The sequence below is a fragment of the Rhinopithecus roxellana genome, chromosome 6, assembly GCF_007565055.1.
Source record: "Rhinopithecus roxellana isolate Shanxi Qingling chromosome 6, ASM756505v1, whole genome shotgun sequence".
In the NCBI taxonomy this organism is placed as follows: Eukaryota; Metazoa; Chordata; class Mammalia; order Primates; family Cercopithecidae; genus Rhinopithecus; species Rhinopithecus roxellana.
Window position 1 is genome coordinate 36,377,101 of NC_044554.1, and position 24,162 is coordinate 36,401,262.

The window sequence follows — 24,162 nt, forward strand, 5'->3', positions numbered from 1 at the left end:
TTATTCGATACATGTAATGATATATAATTTTACATGTGTGATGTGCATGATGATAAAAATATAGAATATACATCTGATGATACTTAAATTACTCTAGGGATTACATTAAGTTACTTTCATGTGGATTATTTGACATTATATAAAAAAATTTTAAGCTCCAGGGATCAGGACAATGCAATGATGTTACTGGGAATAGCAATCACTGGCAAAGGAATAGCCCTTCAATAAATGAAATAAGCTGCCAAAGATGTGTAACTCACACCAGGGCAACAGTTCAGGACACTGCTGGAAAACAAACTGTAATGTTTGAAAAATGTGAATTCTTTTCTTTTTCTTTCTTTTCTTTTCTAACATTTGGATCTCAAAAATTACACATCTAGGGTAATATGAATCATACCATTTATGAATAATGGGCATTAACTTTGACTTAAACCTTGTATTTTTTGTATATATATATGCTTTAAGTAATATATTATGTATATATACTATGTATATATGTATGTATATATGTTATGTATATATGCATGTATATATATTATGTATATATGTATGTAATATATTATGTATATATGCATGTATATATACACATACATATACATATATATATGCTTTAAGTAAAACATATAAATATATCTTGCCTTACAAACTCTTCCAACTCGAGAAAGAATGGTTTTATCGGAGGTACTGCCTTCTTGAGATGATTCACGAAAGAAGAAATATATTTTATCGTCATCTGGATTGTAGGTGTCTGGTATGGGGAAAGTTCCAATAAATTTTGCTCCTGTTTGAAAGAAAAGAAGCTATAAATTAAGATGCTGAAACAATCCAGTCATCATAGTATGGTGATATTTCCATGTAAAAGCAATTAGCAGTAGAATTTTTAAAAAATGAACTATGGGCAGGATGTGGAAAATGAGATGTTGTATATAAATGAACATGACACAATGTATAAATATGTATCAGCATAGAGGTACTGAACAAGTTCTCCAGGAATTCCAGAGAACAGGTGAGAACATGACTAGATTAAATTACTTGTAGATCTTTTCAGATATGGAGATACTATGATTTTATATTCTCTTTCTATATAATGAAGTTTTTAACCACCATGTCTTTCTTTTTCTTTTTTTCATTAGGAGACTAAATTTTATTTTTAAAACTATTCTTCACAACTGAAAGCTACAACAAAGGGCAGAGGTTGCATATTTCATATTTGAGTGCTTGTAACGTTACTGTTCTCAAACATTTATTGTCTGTTCTGCTTATAAATATTTAGTTTCATGAATATTCTGGCATCATGGCTCAATTCCTCTTTTATCATTATGAGTAGAGGCAGGGTTATGTTAGCAAACATAATAAAAAGCACATTGATATTGCTGACCATGAGGTTCTGAGGTCCAGGTGGAGTAGGCTCTGTTTATTTCAATTTATTTGTTCACCTACATAAGAGATTCTGTTGCTGCCCCTCTCTGCCTCTCATTCTCCTATCTTTTACTGATGGATTATAAATTACAGTTGGTAAAGGTATATACTGTTGATTTATAATCAGTTAGATAGGATGTGTCCTTTGAATTATGTCTCTATTGGTGGGGCATGATAAGATTTCTCTGAGGCAATAACTTTTGTTTTTTTAAATCTTCTTTTCCTAACTGAATACCCTTTATTTCTTTCTTTTGCTGATTGCCGTGGCCAGAACTTCCAATACTATGTTGAATAGGAGTGGTGAGAGAGGGCGTCCTTGTCTTATGCCGGTTTTCAAAGAGAATGCTTCCAGTTTTTGCCCATTCAGTATGATATTGGCTGTGGATTTGTCATAAATATCTCTTATTATTTTGAGATACATTTCATCAATACCTAGTTTATTGAGAGCTTTTAGCATGAAGGGCTGTTCCATGTCCTTTGCAGGGACATGAATGAAGCTGGAAACCATCACTCTCAGCAAACCCAACACAAGAACAGAAAACCAAACACCGCACTCTCCCACCCGCAGGTGGGAGCCGAACAACGAGAACACACGGACACAGGGAGGGGAACATCACACACCAGGGCCCGTCTAGGGGTGGGGGACTAGGGGAGGGATAGCATCGTGAGAAATACCCAATATAGATGATGGGTTGATGAGTGCAGCAAACTACCACGGCACGTATATACCTATGCAACGAACCTGCACGTTCTTCACATGTACCCCAGAACCCAAAATACAATAAAAAAAAACACACTCTAAGAAATCTTCTTACTTAGTGTCTGGCCACAAATAACAATTATATGGTGGCCAAGGTTAGAGGGCTCAGTCTGTGGTCAGTGTTAGGGGTTCAGTCTGGAGCCAGGGTTAGCTAGGTGCCAGGGGACACATTGAATGATTAGTTCAGGTTAATCCTCTCTTAACTTTTTCTGTACCCCAGAAGGGTATTTACTTTTATGATCCACCATCTACCACATTCTACTCAGAGAACACAGCCCTGAGGGAAGGGATCCCTGAGCTGGAAGGTGGAGGGCAAAGGAAGGAGGAGGTGAAGTCAGAAGCAAGTCCAGGCTGGGGTAACACATGCAGCAGCTGCGACTGTGGGAAGCTCAAGTAACCACCATGTCTTTCGTAAAAGGCTTAGGAAATAGTAAATATCTAGCACTGATTTTGACATATTGTGATGTATTAATACTTTGATGAATTTTGTGTAATTGCCCTAGCGGTATAAAAATGGAAACAACCAATAGTGTTTGGTTCAAGTTCCATATAGCAGTATAGGCTCTAGATAAACTTTGTGAGTTTATATCTTTTCTCTGCCACTTACTGGAGTGGTGACTTTTGACACATTATTTATCTTTTCAATGACTCAATTTACTCATATGTAATGTAAGACTACCAATATCATCTACCTAATAAGATAATTTATATTATTACCAAGTGAATTTATATGTGTGTATATATAGCATTCATATACATAAAGCATCTATATAAGCATTAAATCCCTTTTTATATGTGTATATATGCTATATATAGCATTTATATATAGCATTTTATATATATACCATATAACATTTTATATATAGCATTTATATATGCTATATACATAGCATTTATATATATAGCTTTATACAACAAACATTTAGCTTTAACACCTCCAGTATTCCCCCAAAAACAATTTTTTACAATACAAAAGCCAATGTTTACCAGAGTTCTATAAAATCAACAATGACTGAATAAATAGAATAAGGCTATTTATGGTATATATTAGTTAAAAGGTAAAATAAATAGCACTTCAAAAAATATCCATGCTTTTCCCTCCTGCCACCTCATTGATGTCATACTGAAATGTATATAGCATATATATACAGCATATATATATATGTATAGCATTTAGCATCAGGCAAAGGCTGATTATACAACAAGTGTTTAATAAATGTGATTTATTATTAAGACAGTTATGGGGCTGATAAGCATTATCATTATGATGACAATACAGAGGGGTTAATAGAAAATTTAGTACATCCATGTACTTGTAAAAACAATATGTCATTATTAAAAATTTATTAGATCTGTATGTACTGACCTGGAAAGATGGCCATAATATATGTACAGTGTAAAAATGTTCGCAATATGATAAACCTCTTTTCACTGTATCAGTGATAAATCTATTTGTGTTTCTAAATCCTTGTTTAAGAGGTATTGGGCATTTTAAGTCTTGGTTTTAAATAACTGTGAATTAACCAGGTAACAGATGTGTAATAGGATGATACTAGTTCAGAAATAATTGGATTAAAGGAAAGAAGACAGACAGTATGGTTATTGAGAAATGAAGGAAAGACTTTAAGTAGGAAATGAGTGGCACCTGGAAAGAAGCACAGAGCACTGTTTTTTTAAGAAGTAGAAGCAAGAGAAAAGAGAAGCCAGAAAGGTTTAAAAGAAAAATAAATTGGCAGGAGGTGAAAAAGATCAATATTGTCTTTTCTAGAGTTTTGCCTAGAGCTCTGATTGCTGTGTGCCCCATGTGTAATGAAAATCACTCTCCTGCAAATGCACAGTAATTGGCCAATATCCCAATAAAGAAAGCTTCACAGTAGCCTTTTTCAATAGACAAAAGTTAATGTTGGGGCTGGGTGTGGTGGCTCATGCTTATAATCCCAGCACTTTGGGGAGGCTGAGGTGGGTGGATCACTTGAGGTCAGTAGTTTGAGACCAGCCTGGACAATATGGTGAAACCCTGTCTACTAAAAATACAAAAATTAGCCGGGCATGGTTGTGCACATCTGTAATCCCAGCTACTTGGGAGGCTAAGTCACGAGAATCCCTTGAACCCGGAAAGCAGAGGTTGCAGGGAGCCGAGATCACACCAAGTCACTCCAGCCTGGGCGATAGAGAGAGAGACTACGTCTCAAACAAAACAAAACAAAACAACAACAACAACAACAAAAAACGTCTCAGCCTCTCTGGGTTGGCCGTGTGTCTCCCATCCAATCTCTTCTTTGCTTTAATGCAAAGCTTTGAAAGGGAAAGAGAGGAGGGAAATACATTCATGAACTTTCTTCTCCTTATTCTATATTATTTTCCTGTTTTGTTTTGTTTGTTTTGTCGGTAATTTAGAACTTCAATAGACTTTTTATATTCTTGATAATCTCACTTTGGTATGGTTTTTCAAAAACATATAAAAATAAAACTTTAGAAAACCACATAAAGTATTTATTTATTTTTTTCTAACTAATCTCAAATTGGCAAGGTCAATTAACAATTCCATTCAACGTCTCTCCCCACCCCCGCCCCGGCCCTCTTTCAAATTATTAGTAAATCACAAACACTTGGTTTTAATCACTGAGCAAAGTAAAAATCTTTTTTTTTTAAATCTCAAACCAGTACTTCAGATTTTTTATTTAAATATGTTTTCTTTTAAAAAGCAACTCTTGGTGTGGCTCACACCTGTAATCCCAGCACTTTGGGAGGCTGAGGCCAGCAGATCACCAGGTCAGGAGATCGAGACCATCCTGGCTAACAAGGTGAAACTCCCTCTCTACTGAAAATACAAAAAATTAGCCAGGTCTGGTGGCAGGCACCTGTAGTCCCAGCTACTCAGGAGGCTGAGGCAGGAGAATGGTGTGAACCTGGGAGGTGGAGTTTGCAGTGAGCCGAAATCACACCACTGCACTCCAGCCTGGGTGACAGAGCAAGACTGTCTCAAAAGAAAAAAAAAAAAAAAGGAACTCTTTGTGGGATCAAATTGTTCTATAAATGTGAGATTTGGGTTTCTGAAATTTAAGAAAACAGAGAAATAATGTATTTAATTATTATATTCAAAGAACTTAGTGCAAAAAAAGAAAACTATTGAATTAATGCAAGAATTAATAACAACTGACACTCTATATCAAACCAAGTATAATCTGGATTAAGGAAATATTGACAAATGGTCAAGACATGGCTAAGGAGAATGCCTAGCCGTGATTTTTCCCACTGACTTGAAATGATATTACAACAATGAACAGACAAAAACAACCAACTGGGGGTTCCCACAAACACAGACCAGGGATGAATAAGAATCTACAGAACTTTTTGAATTTACAGATGTTTAAATCCAGTGCTGCCAAACTGGATGGAATTCTGTACCTGAACTGCCATGTGTATTTCAAACATATACAAATACAAAAATAAATAAAACTCTATGTATACATGGAATGGGAAAAAGATACATTTAGACTCATTAACTCAAGGTCAGTAATACAATTGTATGGATGGACAGGGCGGTATGGGGACTTAATAATAAATTCTTAAGTAATATAAATGGGAAAAAATACATAAAACTGAAACTATGCAGAAATTATAGGAAATGATTGGCTTTCCTTATCTTCACAAATATGTAGGATTAAAATTGGTATTAACATTAGTAGAATTTATCGTGGCACTTACATATAATTAATATAGAAATTACACATGCAGCATGATGGCCCTTGAAATTTTAGTGTCCTGTCAAACCTACAAAATGATTGAATTGAATTTATAATTTAAAAAATAACATAATGGTGCAAAGTGTATAGAATCTCCTCTCTAGAGACAGGAAAAAAAAATCAGAACTCAGTGATTTGAAACAGGAAAACATAACAGTTAAAAGGGATACCAATATGAAGGAGAGAGTCGCTTATAAAGCTTTCCTCAGTCACTCAACTGGGAGAAGGGGTTCCATGAACTGATTGCTGTTCACTTGTTTTCACAGTTCAATTAAAAGAAAAAGAGCAGAATAATAAAATAGAATAGAAAGATAAAAGATGTCTAAAAGGAGTATAAATAAATATGGCAATTCACTGTCATATTGTAGAAATGCATGGGACAATCCATTTAGGATATGAAAAAAGTCATCCAACTGTTGACAGGAATGGCTATTTGAAATGGCCAATAGGTAGGCTATGACACCAGTCTACATTTCAGAAATTTCAGTATGACATCAATGAGGTGGGAGGAGGAAAGGGCATGGATAATTTTCTAAGCGATATTGATTTTACTTTTCAACTAATGTATACCATAGTCTTATTTGTTTATTCAGTCATTATTGATTTTATTGAACTCTCTTTTAAATATTGGTTCTCTTGCCAGCACTGTAAAAAATGTTTTAGAGGGGAATACTGGAGGTGTTAAAGCTAAATGTTTATTGTATAAAGAAATTTAATTATGAGAAAAAGAGTTAGTATCAAATAGTGCTTTATTCTGTAATTTAAACAGGAAGCATCTTGAGAGTTAAAAATAAATACAAGTTGCAAGAACAGACTTTCTTTCTTGTAGATTCTGTTGAGGTCCAGTCTTAGAACTCTGATGTTAGTATTTTATGACAGAAGCTCTTCCTGATTTGTTGCCAAATTTGGGTAAAAAGAGGTATTATTTAATCAGTGCATACTTGATGAATTCAACAATTTAAAATTATACCATTAGGCACCTGGGCTTTATTATAGCACATTTTCTCCATTTGGCATTTAAGTACATGCCCCAAAAGGAATGCAGTTTGAAATCGTGCATTTTCAGATGAACTTCTAGCATGACACCAAGAGGCAATGCCAAAAGAAAATGGCATAAACTCATGTGGCCTGCAGCACACACTACTTCCCTTTCTCCCTATAAACCTCTTTTCACCCAGATGAGCACACTAGCATTATTTAACAGACAGTGAGTTCCTAACTTCCTTTTACTACTTCTTATGGTCTCATTTTCCTATTACTATTTTTTAATGTTCTCCTTTCATGTGGAAGGAGAGTTTACAGGCAACAGATCACCCCAAGAGAAACTTCAAATGAAAACTGTCTCCATATGTTAAAAATGAAAATTTAAAACAAAAGTTCTCATCTATTCCAAGAAAGAAAACAAAAACATCTGCTTGCATCTGAGGCGTTATTGCTCGCTTTCATCTTCCAAGTGGTCACACTTCTTAGTTTTATCCTAAAATTGTAACAAAAGCTCAACTGCATTTGAGTAAACACCCTAGTCTGCATCTATATTCCTATTTCCTATATGTTTTAAGATTAAGTTGATAAATCAAAGTGTGGAACCATCAGTCTTCATTTAGAAATGCCCATAAAAGTACTGTAAAAAACACTTTTTACAACTTCAAATGAAAACTGCCTCAAAGATGAAAAAATTTCATCTTTGCCATTTTGTATACTCCTCGTAAGGTATTTGCTAGATGGATTAGTATCTTAAGGAAGGAATCAGGATTCCTACTTCTTAAGTCTTGAAACTGGATTAAACAGTCCTAGAATAATTCTGAGAAGGATCCTTGTACTGTTAAGTGGTTAGCTGATCTCACTCTGGTTAATGCCAAGTGGGGCACAGAACACAATATGGCATGCACACATGTATCAAGAATTTTAAACTCCCTAAGTGCTTCAGTGATAAAAATGGATTTATAAAAGATTCATGTAGCATCGTATTAAAAATGATAATTCTTTAGAAACTGCATCTTAACAGTTAAATATTCAGTTGTCACACTTCATCTGTATTCTCTCCCCTCCCACTCCTGACTCCAGACAGATGACCCCATTGACTTTGGACCATAGGCTGACTGTATCTGGAAAATGGCCATTTCTCATAAAGGACAGAAATGTCCTCTTAGCAAGCCAATATTTTGTCTTAGTCCATCAGATCCCTCTTCATTATAAGAATATCATCATTTCTATAATTTCTGCCCTTACTCTGCCCTAGTTTCTGTGGACTGGGAAACTCCTGAATGACTGAGTCTCCTGAAGCATTGTGCTCTTCTAGCTCTGGCCTGCCTTTCCCTCAGCAAACATCTGACTAGCTGCTTGCACTTTCCCTGCTTTCCCTGGCTCCCGCCAGACTGGCTAGGTCCCCCTCATTGCTTGCTGAACTCCATTTTCTCTATCTGTCCTAATTCCTGCTACCAGACCCACATCCTTGGTTTGCTGTTGCCCTACATGGCATGTACATATGGCCCAGTTTGTAGTGAGGCTGCAAAGAGCAGGGGATATGCCATCAAAAGAGTGGATTTTGAGCTGATGAACTGTATCATACAATGGAAATGATACAATGTAGGGGGCTAGATACACATATTCGAGCTTCAGTCTCACCTCTACTTGCTGTTTAACTATGAACTATTATCTGACATCTAATATATAACCAAATGTAAAGTGCAAATAGTAATTCTCTCAGGATTATAACAGTAAAATAAAATAGCACTTTAAAAGTGCCAAAGATAGGACTAGCATGGATATTATATAAAATAAATTTGAATGGGAAGAGATGAGAGATGGGGAGAGCAGTTGGTAAACAATAAAATGGTGGCAATAAACCAGAGATGAAGTAATGAAGCCCTATAGGAAAATGGTAACCATAGAAAGAACAAGGTCAGTAGATATTTTCAAGGAAGTAAAAGCTCTTAGTGATAGATTAGATAAAGGAGAGGAAGAAGAGGAAGGAATCAAAGATAACTCCAAGGTAACTGGGTGGATGAAGTTAAGAAAGTTAAAATAGATAAAAATTAGGAAATGGATATTGGAGGACAGATTTGAAAGAAGAAACAAGATCTATAACACTCACAAGATTTTAGACTTTAGATCCAATTAAAACAAAGGGTCATTAAACCACTTGTAAAAACCTTAAAGCAATTTAACAGCACAGTCAAAACTAAGGCTTACATATCTTGATTTTTATATAAAACAATAATCTTTTTTCTTTTAATCTAGAATGAAAATGGAAGTCATCCAAATAAATTATTTTTAAGGCCACTTAGTTACAGGAAAAGGTTGGAAATACAATTTTAGGAAATACTGGAACACAGGAAACAGTGGAAACTATTCGGATGGATGAGCTCACAGAATTATGAGGTGTAGAGGGAGAGAATGAAAAGGCGGTCAATAATACAAAACGCTAACGAGATGGTGGAGACTCACATGGCATTCAGGTTTTAGCCCCACTTCTACCTCCCACTGCTACCTTCAGGAATAATAATGATCATGATGATATTGACATTAATTCAGCTCTTAAAATTATCTTCTAATAGACTTCCCGATATGATTTAATTTAATCCTTATAACACCCTGTAAATAGATTCTATTGTTAATAGATTCCATATTTACACACAAATAATTTGAATGGACATTAAAGTTTGATCAAAGTCACCACTCAGGAATTAAGCACAAATAAATAAGTTCCACAGAAACAAAGCTGTAATTTTGATCTAAACTGGGACACTTTTAAGAGTAAAAGAACAGAAGCAAACTGAAAATGTCCTGGGCAAAGTAGGTCATATGATCATCCTGGCTTTGAACTGCTAAGCAGTCTGCCTTGAATCTCCTAGGATCATAAAAGTCAGTTTTTCTGCATCATAATTATTTACTTGAATTCGGTCAATTGAGACTTCCTGTACCATCTGTCTTTTCTCCTACCTTCAATTTCCTCCATTCTACTGGCTTCTTTAATTGCGAATTTTCCCAGCATCCAAATCTCTTGAGCTCTGCCTTATGTCCTTGGATTCTTCTATTTACAATCCAGTGTATTCTCTTTCAAATATTCTTTGCAGTATATTCTCATGCCCATCCCCACTTCCACTACCTTTGTTGCTGTCCCTTTCTCATTTCCCTATTTTCATGCAATGGCCTCTTGTCTCTCTGTCCTCGTCCTTCTTTAGTCTTCCATTCATACTATTAAAAAACATGCTATTGTTTTTGTACATTACCTTTAGAAAAACAAAGTTCTGACTCCTTGATTAAAAAGTAAGCCATCATGGTTTCAAGATAATATTTACAGCTTTGTAGCCTTGTCTCCCACTCTCGCTTTATGCTTCAGGCTGAGCAAGGCATTCATCATCTGTGAGGTCAGTGACCCTCCCCTATCTATCTATGCAGGCCACAGGGGTAGAGTAGCACCCAGTAGGCAACAGGGTCTCAGAAGTTATTTATTAAGGAAATTGTTAAACCAATTCAAAGGCTTCCTAATCTCTAATCTTCTTCATAGAGCACTAAAAATAGCATATCTAGGCAAATAATATTTGAATGCATATTTCCTACATTTATTGTATTGACAATGTTGCCAACTTATTAATGAATATGTTACAGTTATGGAAAAAATACTATCGTTTTTTAGAGGAGGAAAAACGTGATATTTGTCATTCCAAGACAGAGATACAATCTTATACTTCATTTTAAGCCATAAAATATCTTTTTACTCAAATAGGTATCTAAGCTATTCTATAGGTGACATCTAAGAACTTACTCTCAAACCAAATAATTTCACAAATATCTGACAATGCACAAAAAGATAGCTTTGCTTTTCATGTGTGTTAAGAAATTAATGGGTAATCACATAGTCCTGGATATTCTATATTTATTTTCCCTTTTAAGACTATCTATTAAGGGTACATTTTTGGCTGATGAGAAACACATTGTTGTATAAACAAATAGATCTGGAGTTTTTGACTAAAGAAATGTTTTCAAAGTATTTTTCCTTTTGTTTATGTTGTCACTGCTTAAAAGGCACTGAGAGATAGAGAGATAGCCCCTAGGAAATCTCTACCCTGGCCTCCTTCACTAAGGTCCAATATTTATTATGGGAATGAAAAATGCCCGCCTGCTTAAATTATAGTATTAAGTCATTCTGCCACGCAATGGAATAAAGTCATATGTTAGAGAATCATGATAAAATTTGATCTGTTGTAAGGCGGTAGTGGGGAGTGGGGTGGAGTTGGATGCCTTGTAGTGTTCCTTGTATTAATTAAATAAATTCACTTATAAGATTCTTATGTTTTTTTAAAAATTTTAAACTCAAAATATTGTATGATTCTTAAATAAAATGGTAATCAGACAAAATTATGTCAGTATTAATATGCTTAAAATTTTGAAGAGAAGTGTCTTAACCCAAATGTATATTATTTTTAAGCAACAGAAGTTACCATTATAATCCAACCCCAGTTCATTGGGCTAACAGACAGTACATGCCCTGGTCTTTACAAAGACTGCAAGAGTAAGATTGCCTGCTTGAATTCTCACTCTGCATCTGACAAGTTGTAAGACCTTGACCAAATTACTTCTCCGTACTTCAGTATTTTTATAGCATAATAGTTTATGCATATTAAAGAATAAAATAATGATACATCCCAGATGTCATTGTAAATATGTAAAATATTAATTAGAGCATAGAAGAGTGTTGAGGAATGGCACACACTCAATAAATATGATGTATTACTATATAAACAAAAGGGTTTGTAGATTTTCTTAGTGAGGAATTATTTCAAATGTATTTTATAATGTTGAGCTAAATCAATTATTCCAAAATACATTTGAATGAATAATAATGCACTTCTTATCTATCTTAAACCAAAGGCAAGACAATCAAAAGGGAACAACAAAAAAATCACTAACCATTGAGCCAGTAGTGCTCTGAAATGTCAGTTCTGATGTAGTGGTAGTCATGAGTAGGCCCAAGGGATCGGGTGAATGCAGTATCTTTGCCAAGGAAATCAGAAGCTGTTCCAGAGTAGAGGTACTCATCTGAGAGGGAGAAAAAAGTACACAGAGCTTTTAAGAGTACAGCAGTAGATGCTATTTAACATATACAAATTTTACAGCATGACACCAAAGATGTTTGTTGTTTAATATCAGAATATCAGAATGTATTGTTTCATAAATTTCACATTCAGATTTTGAAAATTTATCTCAGTTGAAGAAAGGATAACTCAGTTTACTTTGGTAAGCTGATGCTGAATACTTGAATATAAAACAGGCCAAATTCTTCTGAATTAATAATTGCACATGCATCAGCTTCCCTTTTCCATAAATAATAATAAGCGATTCCTCTTTCTCCTCTCCCCACAAATAATTCAAACAAATATCATAATTAAGAGTTCCTCTTTAGAATAAGACACAAAAAATATGAAAAGCTAAATGCCATAATGAGGAATGGATTGTGTAATTAGTATTTACTTAACTGACACAACCTCAATGACCACAAATTTTCTTTGCCTAACCTCTGTTGAAAGGGAGCTTTCAGCACTGAAGTCATTCTTGGTAATTGTAACATGTTGCATTCTTTGTAGCTAATCATGTCTCTAATAGTTCTGATAAACAGGAATTCTTGAAAGGGGAAAGATGTTGCCATTACTGCATACCAAACTTCTTTGTTCTGTTATTTGTGTAAAATGCATGTTCTGTTTCACCAGAGACAGAAAGAAAGAAAAGAGAGAAAGGGAATGTCAAGGAGAAAAAGAGACAGAAAGGAGAGAAGAACGAAGAAGAAAAGAGAAGGAAAAGGAGGAGAAGGGATAGTGAGAAGGAGGAAGAAGGGAAGTAAGAGGAAGAGGGGGAAAAGTAGAGGCAGGAGAAGGGGAGAACAAAGAGAAAAGAGAAAAGGCAGGTTAGAGAGAGGAAGAAGATGGAAGGAAGGGGAGTGAGAAAAACATAAGGGAAGGAGAAGAAGGGAGTAGGGATCCATGTTCCCTAATGTTAGTCAGGGTGTTGGGTAGGGGTGGGGTGGAGTGGCAGGAAGAAGGCTGTCCCTGCAGGAGAATATGTTGTCTCTTGAGAGGTAAACCTTTACTATTTCAAGAAACTTGTTAGTCAACCACTTGGCTTTACATTTAATACCACAATGTAAAAAATGGCTAATCCCTACAAAGCATTTAGATTTTATGAATGCCTAAATATGAGAACAAATACATTGTGTTGTCACTGAAATTTATTTTTGCTCAGAAACATATCTTTAAAATTCTGCCTTGTATAAGAAGGCATGAAGATACTTTCTATAGCCCCTGTTTATATCCATCTAAATGAGATTTCAGTGAACGATCAGAGATAATTCAACCTTAAGAATGAGATAGCTAACTTCTAAAGAAACACACACACACACACACACACACACACACACACACACAGAGAGAGAGAGAGAGAGAGAGAGAGAGAGAGAGAGAGAACTCCAGCTATGTAAAGTACACGTAGATTAGGTACTGCTTCCATCCTCTTACAGTATTTCCCTACGATGTATCAGGTAAACGGCAATATTTCATTGTGGGCATATTTTTTAAAAATAATAAAATAATAATAACAAAGACATTATTAAAAAGTTTGGTAAACGAAGCGAACTGTCACTTTGAAAACTATAAAATTGCAAGTATTTGAATGTTTTGTTAGGAAAAATATATTTCAACATAAAAATTAGATCTGAATATCCAGGCTTTCAAACTTCTTTCTTGTACCTAAAATTACTTGGAGATTCATAAGGGGTGTAACGACTGCCAACAATCTATTGTTTTGTTTTGCTTTTTATTAAGAGTGTGCCAACTCCACTTCACAAATCAGAATCACAAACCATGTATCTCATTTTCTGAGAATAATGACTGACCATTAGTCACATAATTTTCAAAAAACACAAATACACACATGTTGTCACTTCAAAGCAAAATCACTAGTTTTCACTAAGTGAAAATTAAAATGTCATGGTGCTTCAATCTTATCGTCTATTCAAACATTTGACAGACAAGTTAAATAGAAAGAGACTAAAGTCATGAACCAAACCAAGACAAAAGGAGTCCTTATAATGGTTGAAATTCAGAAGTCTTGTCGACATTCCTTGGAACAGACTTCAGACCACACAGCACTGCTTCTTTGAACAAGATAGCTATCTCATAAGAGAATTTAAGATGTATACAAAGTGAGAGAAGACTAGCTACGCTAGCAGAAATTTCATGTTTCCACTGATATAATCAGGTTACAGTGAAATTGCAAAGGAAGATGTTGTAACATTCTATTATCTGTATTCTATAGCTTGATTAATTTGATTTAATTTACCCACATAGGGAATTGCTAAATTTAATTTCCATACTAAGTCAGATAGGCAGATATTACAACATAAGAAAATCCCCAGACATCTAAATATAAAATATAGAACACTTAATTATGTGTTCTTTTACATTATAAAAATTCAATCAGAAGTTCATTTAAAAAGTAACTGTGCAGACACCATGGATTGCTGTGGCCTTCCTTTACTGAGAAGGATGCTCAGTACAGACAAATCTGGCACTAAAATAATGGAAACAAATCGCTGGTGGAAGATTAGTCAAAAATTACTTTAACTCAATAGGAAAATGTGGTTCAGTCAACAAATAACTCTTAGAAAACCATTTAAGGATAAGAACTGCCTGTCATTGATCTTACCTGTCATTACTGAAGCAAAAGGCTGCTGAGGATCGAAAGGACATTTCAGTCTGCCAGACTCCAAATTATGTGTGTCTAGTTTGAATATAACATCCTGTTATGAGAAATATTAATATCAGTGAACTTTTTAAAACTATTACAAACAGTAAGAATGTGGGAGATACAAACTGAATTCTAACTCATGAATTTGATAAAACTAATTGAGTATACAGCATGTGCATCTTGCTGGACTCCTTAACTTTTTAGCAAACATATCTGGCAAGACTTAATAACCATGTTTTGGTCTCCCTTTGCCCAAAGTGGCAATGATAATACTGAGTGAGTTTTTCAAATGCAAATAGTAATGTACTCATCAGTACATTTAGTCTCCACCATTATCAATATCAAAATCACCACTAAGAACACACATTTCTTGAGCTTCATGACTAACTTATTAAGCCTAATAAAACCAACTTCATCTTTTAAGAAATAGATTTGCTATAATAATCATACTTTCAGGATAATGATTATGATTTATATAACTAAGCATCTTCAACTATGTCAAATGACTTAAACCTTGTAATAGTTTTTAAAATTATAGTAACATAAAAGTGTTCTAAGGCGGACAGTTCATTTTCAAGTTATTGACACATCTGGGTAAAAAAAGAAAAATCCTGTTGTAGTATTTCACTATTACGAAAACACTGTACACATTAAACCACATAGTTACTTTGGCTGAAACATCTATTTTTATAATAGTGGCCACAGACAGAATGACATTGGCAGACTTTTAGTATTTGGGAAAATAAATAACATCTTAAGTTGAACTTTCCAAGAAAAAATATGAATGTATAATGAATATGGCCCCATGAGATTGAGTGTTTCATAACAATGAGAGCACTACCATCCAGCAGAAAGGATGATGACTCACTCTGTGCACGCACTAGTTACAGAAATCCTGCACTTCAGACATTCTGTCTAGGTGACGTATCTATTAGGTTATATCAGAGCACACATGTAATAAAAAAGGACCATTCAGTACAACTTATGTAGAACACAAGCAACAAAGCAAAAGAGACAGAGAAAATTATGTGTTACATTGCACCTCAGATCTTTGTTTTTCTTTTGAACAAGACCAATAGTAACTATTGCCTAATTAAAAAAATATACTAAATACTAATAGCAATTTAAATAGCCTGGTTAACAATTTATGGATCACAATTTTAAGCAAACACTTTAATACAAATAATAATGGTACTTAAATAGGTACTAATCTAATGCCAGCAACTTTATGCCCTTTATCTCATTGAATTCTCACCACCAGCCTAATAATGTAGTTGGTAATACTTTAATAATTCCAGACTTGCAAATATCGCATTGAGGATAGAAAGAGTTACTGACCTTATTCTCTCACATAGCTAGTAAGAGGCAAAGTGGAGGTTGAATTAATGACTGTCTCCAAAATTTATCCTCTTAACTAATCTAGTCTCAGAATTTCAAACTCATAAATATAAAAATGTGTTGAAGTTAATTTGTAGACTCACTGTGACCACAATGTGATCAAATCCAAGTATGTTTTGTTAGAATAGGCCAACTAATGAAAAGTTGTAATAGTGGAACTGAGCTATGAAAAAAAGTTTAATGAGAACACATTTAGGGCATGCTTCCCAACTGCAGATGGGGTCAGAGATATGCCAGGGGAAAACAATTGTATATGGTGACTCGGAAGCATATTTAAATATCATTAAGGGTACATTATTCTCCACAGATCAAATAGATTTATTGACTCAAAAGTCTGTAATGAGATATTGTAAAGAGAAAAGTGAACTGAATCCTGATGCCCCAGAAAATTATAGTAAAAAGCTGAAAAAAAAGGAAGGGAGGCGGGGGAGGGAGGAACTGAGGGAAAGAGAAAGGAAGGAAGTATTAAAGAAAAAAAAAATATATCTGGGAAAATGTAACAGTGGATCCAAGCTACCAGACAAACTCTTACAATTGTATAGACTTCTGTTTTTGAATACAGTATTCGATTAAATGATTCATGGAAGCCCATTATATTGACATTTGTGGAAGCTGAGGACAATATCTACTGGAAATAGAAGATAGCAAGAAAGCAAGTTTCCTTGAGCCAGTCAAGGACACATACAAGAAAACAATATAAAAAAAATGGATGATTCCATGTGCTTCCTGAAATAAGCTGACTGAATTAGTGGCACTCTATATTTTGAGACTTCAACTTTATAAGATTGCTTCTATGAAGTTCCTTTATCTTGATTAATTATGCAAAAAGCACCTGTCTGAGCTACACAGGTGGAAATATGGGCAGAGAAGTAAAGATGATACAAGTAGGTATGAATGATAGTAAGAAAACATTTAATGATCACAACAGCTAAGCAACATTATTGTCAATATCACGGCAATTTAAAGATAAGATCTGCAGCAGCAGAGGGGAGGTCCCAGAGGAAACAATACCAAGCCAAGTATTAAACAGCTTTCAAGGTTTCCCAGCACTGTGGGATACAAATATTATTTTATAGAAATACGTAAAATATACATATTGTGTATATCCACGCCTCTTTAGCTTTCTGTGTTTCTGTTACCTAGAAATGGATGAATGTTAAGTGACTAGAATGAAGCAAGTGCTATGCCAAATAGTATGCAATCATTTTCTCATTTTTATTCTGAAAATAATTCTGTGAAATAGTTAGTATTATCATTATTTTACTGAATAAGCAGAAGCATAGAAAGTTTATAGAGTATGCATACAGCAATGGAGTTAGTAAATGACTGGAACCATATTTCAAACTCTGGCCGTCTGTCCTCAACTTACTATTAGAAGTTGTTGACAGCAGCACTGACTTCCTTCCTAAATTCCAGCTCCAGTTGGCCACTTGGCATGACCTTCTGAACATGCCTCAAACACAGAATGTGCAAAACTAACTCACCATATTTCCCTCAAACTTGCTACTACTCTCACCTCAATAAATAACACCACTCTTCAACTCACTGGCAAAGTCAGAAATCTGGGATTCATCTTAGCTTTTCCCTGTTTCTTCCCATTGCCCCAGCCACACTGCATAGCAGTCCCTGAAGTATACCTTCTTCTGCTCCTTTTGTGTATTGCTGTTCCCTCTTCCCAGCCACCTTAGGAGGAGCCTTATTTATTTGAAAATGGAAGGTCCTTCTAAACTCCCTCTAGAAGTACAATGATTTCTTGGGACTAATGATTCATTTAAAAAGTTAACAATTTTCAAGCAGGGCTGCCAAATTACCTGTACGCCAGACCAGCTGAAAACTCAAGGTTCAATGCCCCTGTTTACTCATAATTCTCTTATTCATGAAACTTGTAAATTTGACTGCCCCAGAGCTTCTTGACAGTCCCAAGCTGCTAATTAGCTACTAATTAGCTCCATCTAAAATCTAAATTCCCTTTCAGCACTTGTGACTGTTTTTTTTTTTTATTTTTTTATTTTATTTATTTATTTATTTATTTATTTATTTTGGAGACAGAGTCTTGCTCTGTCACCCAGGTTGGAGTGCAGTGGTACAATCTTGGCTCACCGTAACCTCTGCCTCCCGAGTTCAAACAATTTTCTTGCCTCAGCCTTTAGAGTAGCTGGGATTACAGGCATGTGCCACCACACTCGGCTACATTTGTATTATTAGTAGAGACGGTGTTTCACCATGTTGGCCAGGCTGGTCTCGAACTCCTGACCTCTGGTGATCTGCCTACCTCGGCCTCCCAAAGTGTGAGGCACTGTGTCCGGCCAGCATTTGTGACTTTTAAGAAGCTATAGAACACTATTTGCGCCCCTCAGCAGGTTATGAGTTTGGCCTTTATCCTTAGGCCTCAAAACACATTCAAGCTGTGGGGCTATATCACATAATTACACCCTATGCTACGAGCTAACGTTATATATTACCCTGCATCAGAGCTAGACAAGAAGGCATTACACCACCAACAAAGAATGATGGATTCAAGTTTCCTAGTCTCCTAGTGGTTCAGAAATTTAACTGTCAGGGTTGCTTTATTTTCAAACAGTTGAGTTTGGGCTGGTTAGACAAGTTGGTTAGAGAGCAAAATCTATCCATCCACAGTTGTGGGTTTGATTTCTGTGTGAATCAGTTAAGTCAATGTAAAGAAACCTTTTCCATAAGCCCAGACTTTACTTTCAAAAACACAGCCAATGATCCTGCAAATATGTGTGGTTACTCACAAAAAGTACAGTCATGCATCACTTAAAGACAGGGTATGTTCTGAGAAGTACATCGTTATGCAATGTCATCGTTGTGTGAACACCACAGAGTGCACTTACACAAACCTAGATAGTATAGCCTACTGCACACCTAGGCTATATGGTATAGCCTACGGCTCCTAGATTACAAACGTACAGCTCGTTACTGTTGAATACTACAGGCAACCGTAAGACAATGGTAAGCATTTGTGTATGTAAATATATGTAAACATAGAAAAGATACAGTAGAAACAGGGTAATATAATCTCATGGGACTACCGTATTATATGCAGCCTGTTGCTGATGGAAACTTTGTTATGATGCACATGACTGTACTTACATAAACATGAGGATGACATTGCACATCACCAAGAAACAAGTGGGAGCACTTATCCTAAAGCTCAGTTGCTCATGCTTGCTCTAGAGTTACACTGCCTTGATTCAATTTGTTGTAAGACCATTTATTAGTTGGGTGATTTAGCATATTATTTATTCCATTGAAACTTAATTTTTACTAACCTGTAAATTGGTAATTATAATGACACTGGCTTTATTAATAGTGTTGTGAAATTCCAAAGCAATAATCCATGTAAAGTGGATTGCATGAAGTCCATAACACAAGGACAGTAAACTAAATTATTAGTAAATAATTTAATTGCAAAAATATGCATGTTTCTCACTTATTAAAATGCTAATTGATATCTGGAATACATTACTCCTAATTAATACATCCTTTATTTTCATTATGCCAATTTGGTCCAGCTGAAACAATAAATTCATTGTGCCAATGACTATAAAATTTTAGCAAAATTATTAAAATATTATTTACTTAGTGTCCACTATTATACATAACAGGTCAACTTTATTAGATGGGAAAATGAAATTATTTATGTAATGCAATTCCACTACAAGATCTTATGGGAAATGAATTTTTACCAACAGCAACATTCTATATATATCTAGTTAAAAAGGAAAGTCAAGAGAAAATAAAGATGTACATGGAGCCCATAAAAAACAAATGCTTTTAACATTTTACACTATTAATTTTGATCATCCTGCTAAAAACCACTTTTAATAGAAAAACATTTTTATTAGGTAGATCAAGTATATGGTGAAAACAACAGTCCATAGAATGGCTAAGAACATGAGTTACTATATTGTTCATAAACTGTTCATTTTTTGTTTTGTTTTAAAACAGTATCTTACTATGCTGCTTAGGATGGATTTTAATTTCTTGGCTCAAGGGACCCTCTGACTTCATCCTCCTGAGTTTTGGGATTACACGCATGCACCTCCATGCCTGGCCATATATGTTTCAGTTTTTATATTCAAATCTGCCTCTTTTATGTCATAGGAATTAAGTAACAACGTATTACAATAAATTATGCTTTTCATGCTTTTTCATTATTTACCTCCTTGTAGACTCCAAGATCAATATATCCACATATTGGATGAAATGCTCCAGTTCCACACACATATATGTGAGTTTTGTTATATGGCTGAAGTACTCTGATGAAATTTGCACATTCTGTCTATTGGGCATAAAAATTAAAAGCATTAACACACAGTTCAGGTTTTTGAAATATTATCATTTATGCCACCTGTTTTCCAAGTAGATTAGCCTTCAAAAATAAGAGCACAAATGAAAAAGATTTATGAGACATTCTAGACATCTGTTGTAGCCAAGGAGGCCAGACAAATATAGAAACCATAGATAGCATAAAGGAGTAGCTTTTTAGATTTTCGAAGTTATAAAACCATTGAACTAATCAGAATTAGGGTTAATTAGAATGCAAGCCTCTAAAGTGATACTCAGTGAGGCCTACAAAACGGATATAAACAGAATATGAATTAGACCTCCGTATTTAAAATTTTCTCTTTTTTATTTTTTTAGAGATGAGACCTCTCTATGTTGTCCAGACTGGCCTCAAACTCCTAGGCTCAAGAGATCCTCCTTACTCAGCCTCCCAAGTAGCTAGGACTACAGGCACCAACCACCTCACCTGGTATCCTTACTTTCTACAAGAAATACATAGAACACAAAATCTATCACGATCTGTTGTTACCACATAATTTATACTATATAGCTACTACTGTGTGCAATGTCATCTGTCTCAGCTACACTGAACAAAACACTGAACACAAACGTACATCTCTACCTATGTATTCTATTCTTATTGACCAGATGCCCTACCACTTTTTGCCATTTATTTTCCGATGTTTCAGAGCCTTTAAGAATCAGATTATTTCTGGTTAATTTCAATAATCCCTGTTTTTCTCATGGACTTTTTTTACACCAAGTCAAATTTTTGAAGAAATTTTTGTTTCTTTTTGTTTTGCATAAGCTTATGCCTAAAAATATTTCCTTATGTCATCATTATCTTTAGAACTTAATTATTTTATATGCTTCAGATAGCAGTAAATACTGACTCTCTCTTTTTCAAAGTATTTATTCTTGTTATTATATATTATTTTCAATCTATCTCCTGCAAGTGATACTGTATCTTTACATAATTGTTAGATGCAATTTCTTAATCATGGCTTCATGATTCTTAGATCCAAAGGCACCTAAGCAAACACTGGGCTGGAGTACACTTTTATTCTAGATTGACTTTACCCAGGAGACAGGCAAGTGTTGGGTTATTAAGGAAGTTGGTAATCTGATTATAAACCACTGGATTTCATAGAAAAAGTTCAGTTTATTTCTGCCCAAGTGGCCATAGGTTACTCACCAGTCAGGCATAGACCTAATGGTCCACTGTTGTTGTTGGGGTTCCTAGGAGGAATATATTAAAACAAACAAACCCCAACAATAGATGATAACCTAACTGGTAGGGTGTTTCTTAGAATGAAATAAAATTTTTTTTTTTTTTTTTTTTTTTTTTTGAGACGGAGTCTCGCTCTGTCCCCCGGGCTGGAGTGCAGTGGCTGGTTCTCAGCTCACTGCAAGCTCCGCCTCCCGGGTTCACGCCATTCTCCTGCCTCAGCCTCCGAGTAGCTGGGTCTACAGGTGCCCGCCACCTCGCCCGGCTAGTTTTTTGTATTTTTTAGTAGAGACGGGGTTTCACCGTGTTAGCCAGGATGGTCTCAATCTCCTGACCTCGTGATCCGCCCATCTCGGCCTCCCAAAGTGCTGGGATTACAGGCTTGAGCCACCGCGCCCGGCCGAAATAAAAATTTTTAAAAAGTCAGACAATGACTTACTGATAGGATTGTTATGGCTGTTACGTAGATTAAGTGAAATAATATAAATTTAATACTTGTGTATTCCTTACCCTGATTTTGAGCTACAACGTTTCAACTGGCATATATATATATATACACACACACACAGACACACACACGTATATATACACACATACACACACACACACATACACACATACATATATTTGTTTGTTGTTTGTTTGTTTAGGCTGCTGGAGTACAGTGGTGCGATCTCCGCTCACTGCAGCCTCCGCTTCCTGGGCCCAAGCAATTCTCCAGCCTCAGCCTCTTGAGTAGCTAGAACTACAGGTGCAAGTCACCAACTCCTGGATAATTTTTGTAATTTTTTGTAGAGATAGGGTCTTGCTTTGTTACTTAGTCTGGTCTGGAACTCCTGGCCTCAAGCAATCCCCTAGACGCATGAGCCACCGTGGCAGGTCAATACTAATAGTTTTGAAGAAACAATGAAGACAAAGTAATATGAGAAAAGATAAGATAAAAGTATGAAAATGTACTTGATCACCAGGTAAATTTTATTGATGACCTCATGGCTAGAGTAAGAAGTTTTATAATCCAGCCTTTAATTTGCTCACTCATGCTCGCTTTTTGAAAAGACTTGTATTCCTTTGTTTTTCCTGCACAAAGACTTTAGTGCATCGTGGAGAGCATGCAGGGCAGGGAACAGTAAAATCATATGGCTGGAGTGAGGGAGGACTGACTCACCACCAATTAGTTCATCATTTTTTCAAAAGCTCAGTTAGAATTTAGAAAGTAATTTTGCAAGATTCTGAAATAAATATTTGGATAAAGAAATATAACTCCCTTTCCAGATTTTAAATTATGGAGTCAAACAGATTAGAAGCCACCAGTGACGCAGCACTGTTTAAAAAGACAAATATGATCCAGGGTAACATTTTATACACAGTGGGGATATAATTTTGGTGATTATTTAAAAAAGAAATTCTGAATCACATCTAAAGTATTTCATTTCCTTTCACTTTTCTAGGAGTACTTTATTAAAATGGTGCTAGTCCTAGAAAGTAGCCTAATATGCCAGTTTCCTGACTTGACAAGGCATACCTCAGATTAATTTATGAAATTCCTCCTTCTGTCTGATTGGGCTGACATGGAATAATAATAATAAAAAAAAGTATGGGTGAATCTTGAATTATCTGACACAGTTTACAAAAATGTCGGTTGTGCTCCAAGTTTTCTGTAGGGAAGTTGAGAGAGGATGGTTCTCTCAGCAGCCTAGAGGCAATAGAAAGGCCTTGGCTGCCTCAGCAAAAGAAACCTGTGAACAGAGATCGTGAAAGATAAGGTCTCCCACTTTAAATTTTGGCTGAGGTTGACATTTAAGCCAAACAATCCTTGTTGCAAAAAAAAACTTTACAATGACTTCCCTTTCAATTCATAACTTCACTTTTTTAAGTCTCGGAAATCCTGTATTGTTTTATTCTTATACACAAAGTTTCGAAGATTTGTTTAAATAGCATGATCAATAATTAACTTGATTTAATTCACTTAGTGACCGGCAAGGCTATCAATGGTAGTGTAATTCTGTGAGGCATGAAGAAAGACAACTTTGAGAAGCAGCCTTTGTAACTTTCCCTGAAAGCTAATTTGTCAGCTATTGCCCACAATGTCAATCAATCACTGAATGTGACCAAACAACCCAGGGAATAATATATTCAACTTAGGAAAAGTATTGAATTTCTCCTTCCTTCCTTTATTCCTCCTACCTACATGACTTTCCATAGGCCCTACCCTACCCACACTGGGAGAGAAAGAAAAAGGGAAGAGGGGGAGAAGAGAGAAAGAACCAAAGCAAACATCAACTTTTTAATTATCTTAAGTAATATTAGATGTTTCAATATTTTATCTCTCAGACATATTCATACATATATAAATAACTAAATAGACAAGTATAAAGATGAATTCATACTTGGAGAGAAAAAAAGCAAAAAGCATATTAGTTTATGCATTAACACTTAGAATTTTAATTTCTCCCCAGATACCTGGAAAGATAATAGAAAAATAGAAGTACTTGTAATTCTCAAGACGTACGAAGTATCCAATAAAATCCAAAACAGCTTTATATCTATTATGATAATTG

The 24,162-nt window shown here is 35.2% G+C and overlaps 1 protein-coding gene across 1 annotated transcript in view; it reads right to left on the reverse strand.

Moving 5' to 3' along the window:
* The window catches only part of SEMA3D (semaphorin 3D), a 203,980-nt gene that overhangs the window by 56,479 nt on the left and 123,339 nt on the right, over positions 1 to 24,162 (reverse strand). Inside the window, exons 7-10 of the mRNA XM_010379909.2 lie at positions 20,252 to 20,371; positions 14,626 to 14,719; positions 11,839 to 11,967; positions 639 to 781 (exon numbers count right to left, since the gene is read on the reverse strand). Coding sequence (XP_010378211.1) covers positions 639 to 781; positions 11,839 to 11,967; positions 14,626 to 14,719; positions 20,252 to 20,371 — 486 coding nt within the window. The remainder of the gene's footprint in view (positions 1 to 638; positions 782 to 11,838; positions 11,968 to 14,625; positions 14,720 to 20,251; positions 20,372 to 24,162) is intronic.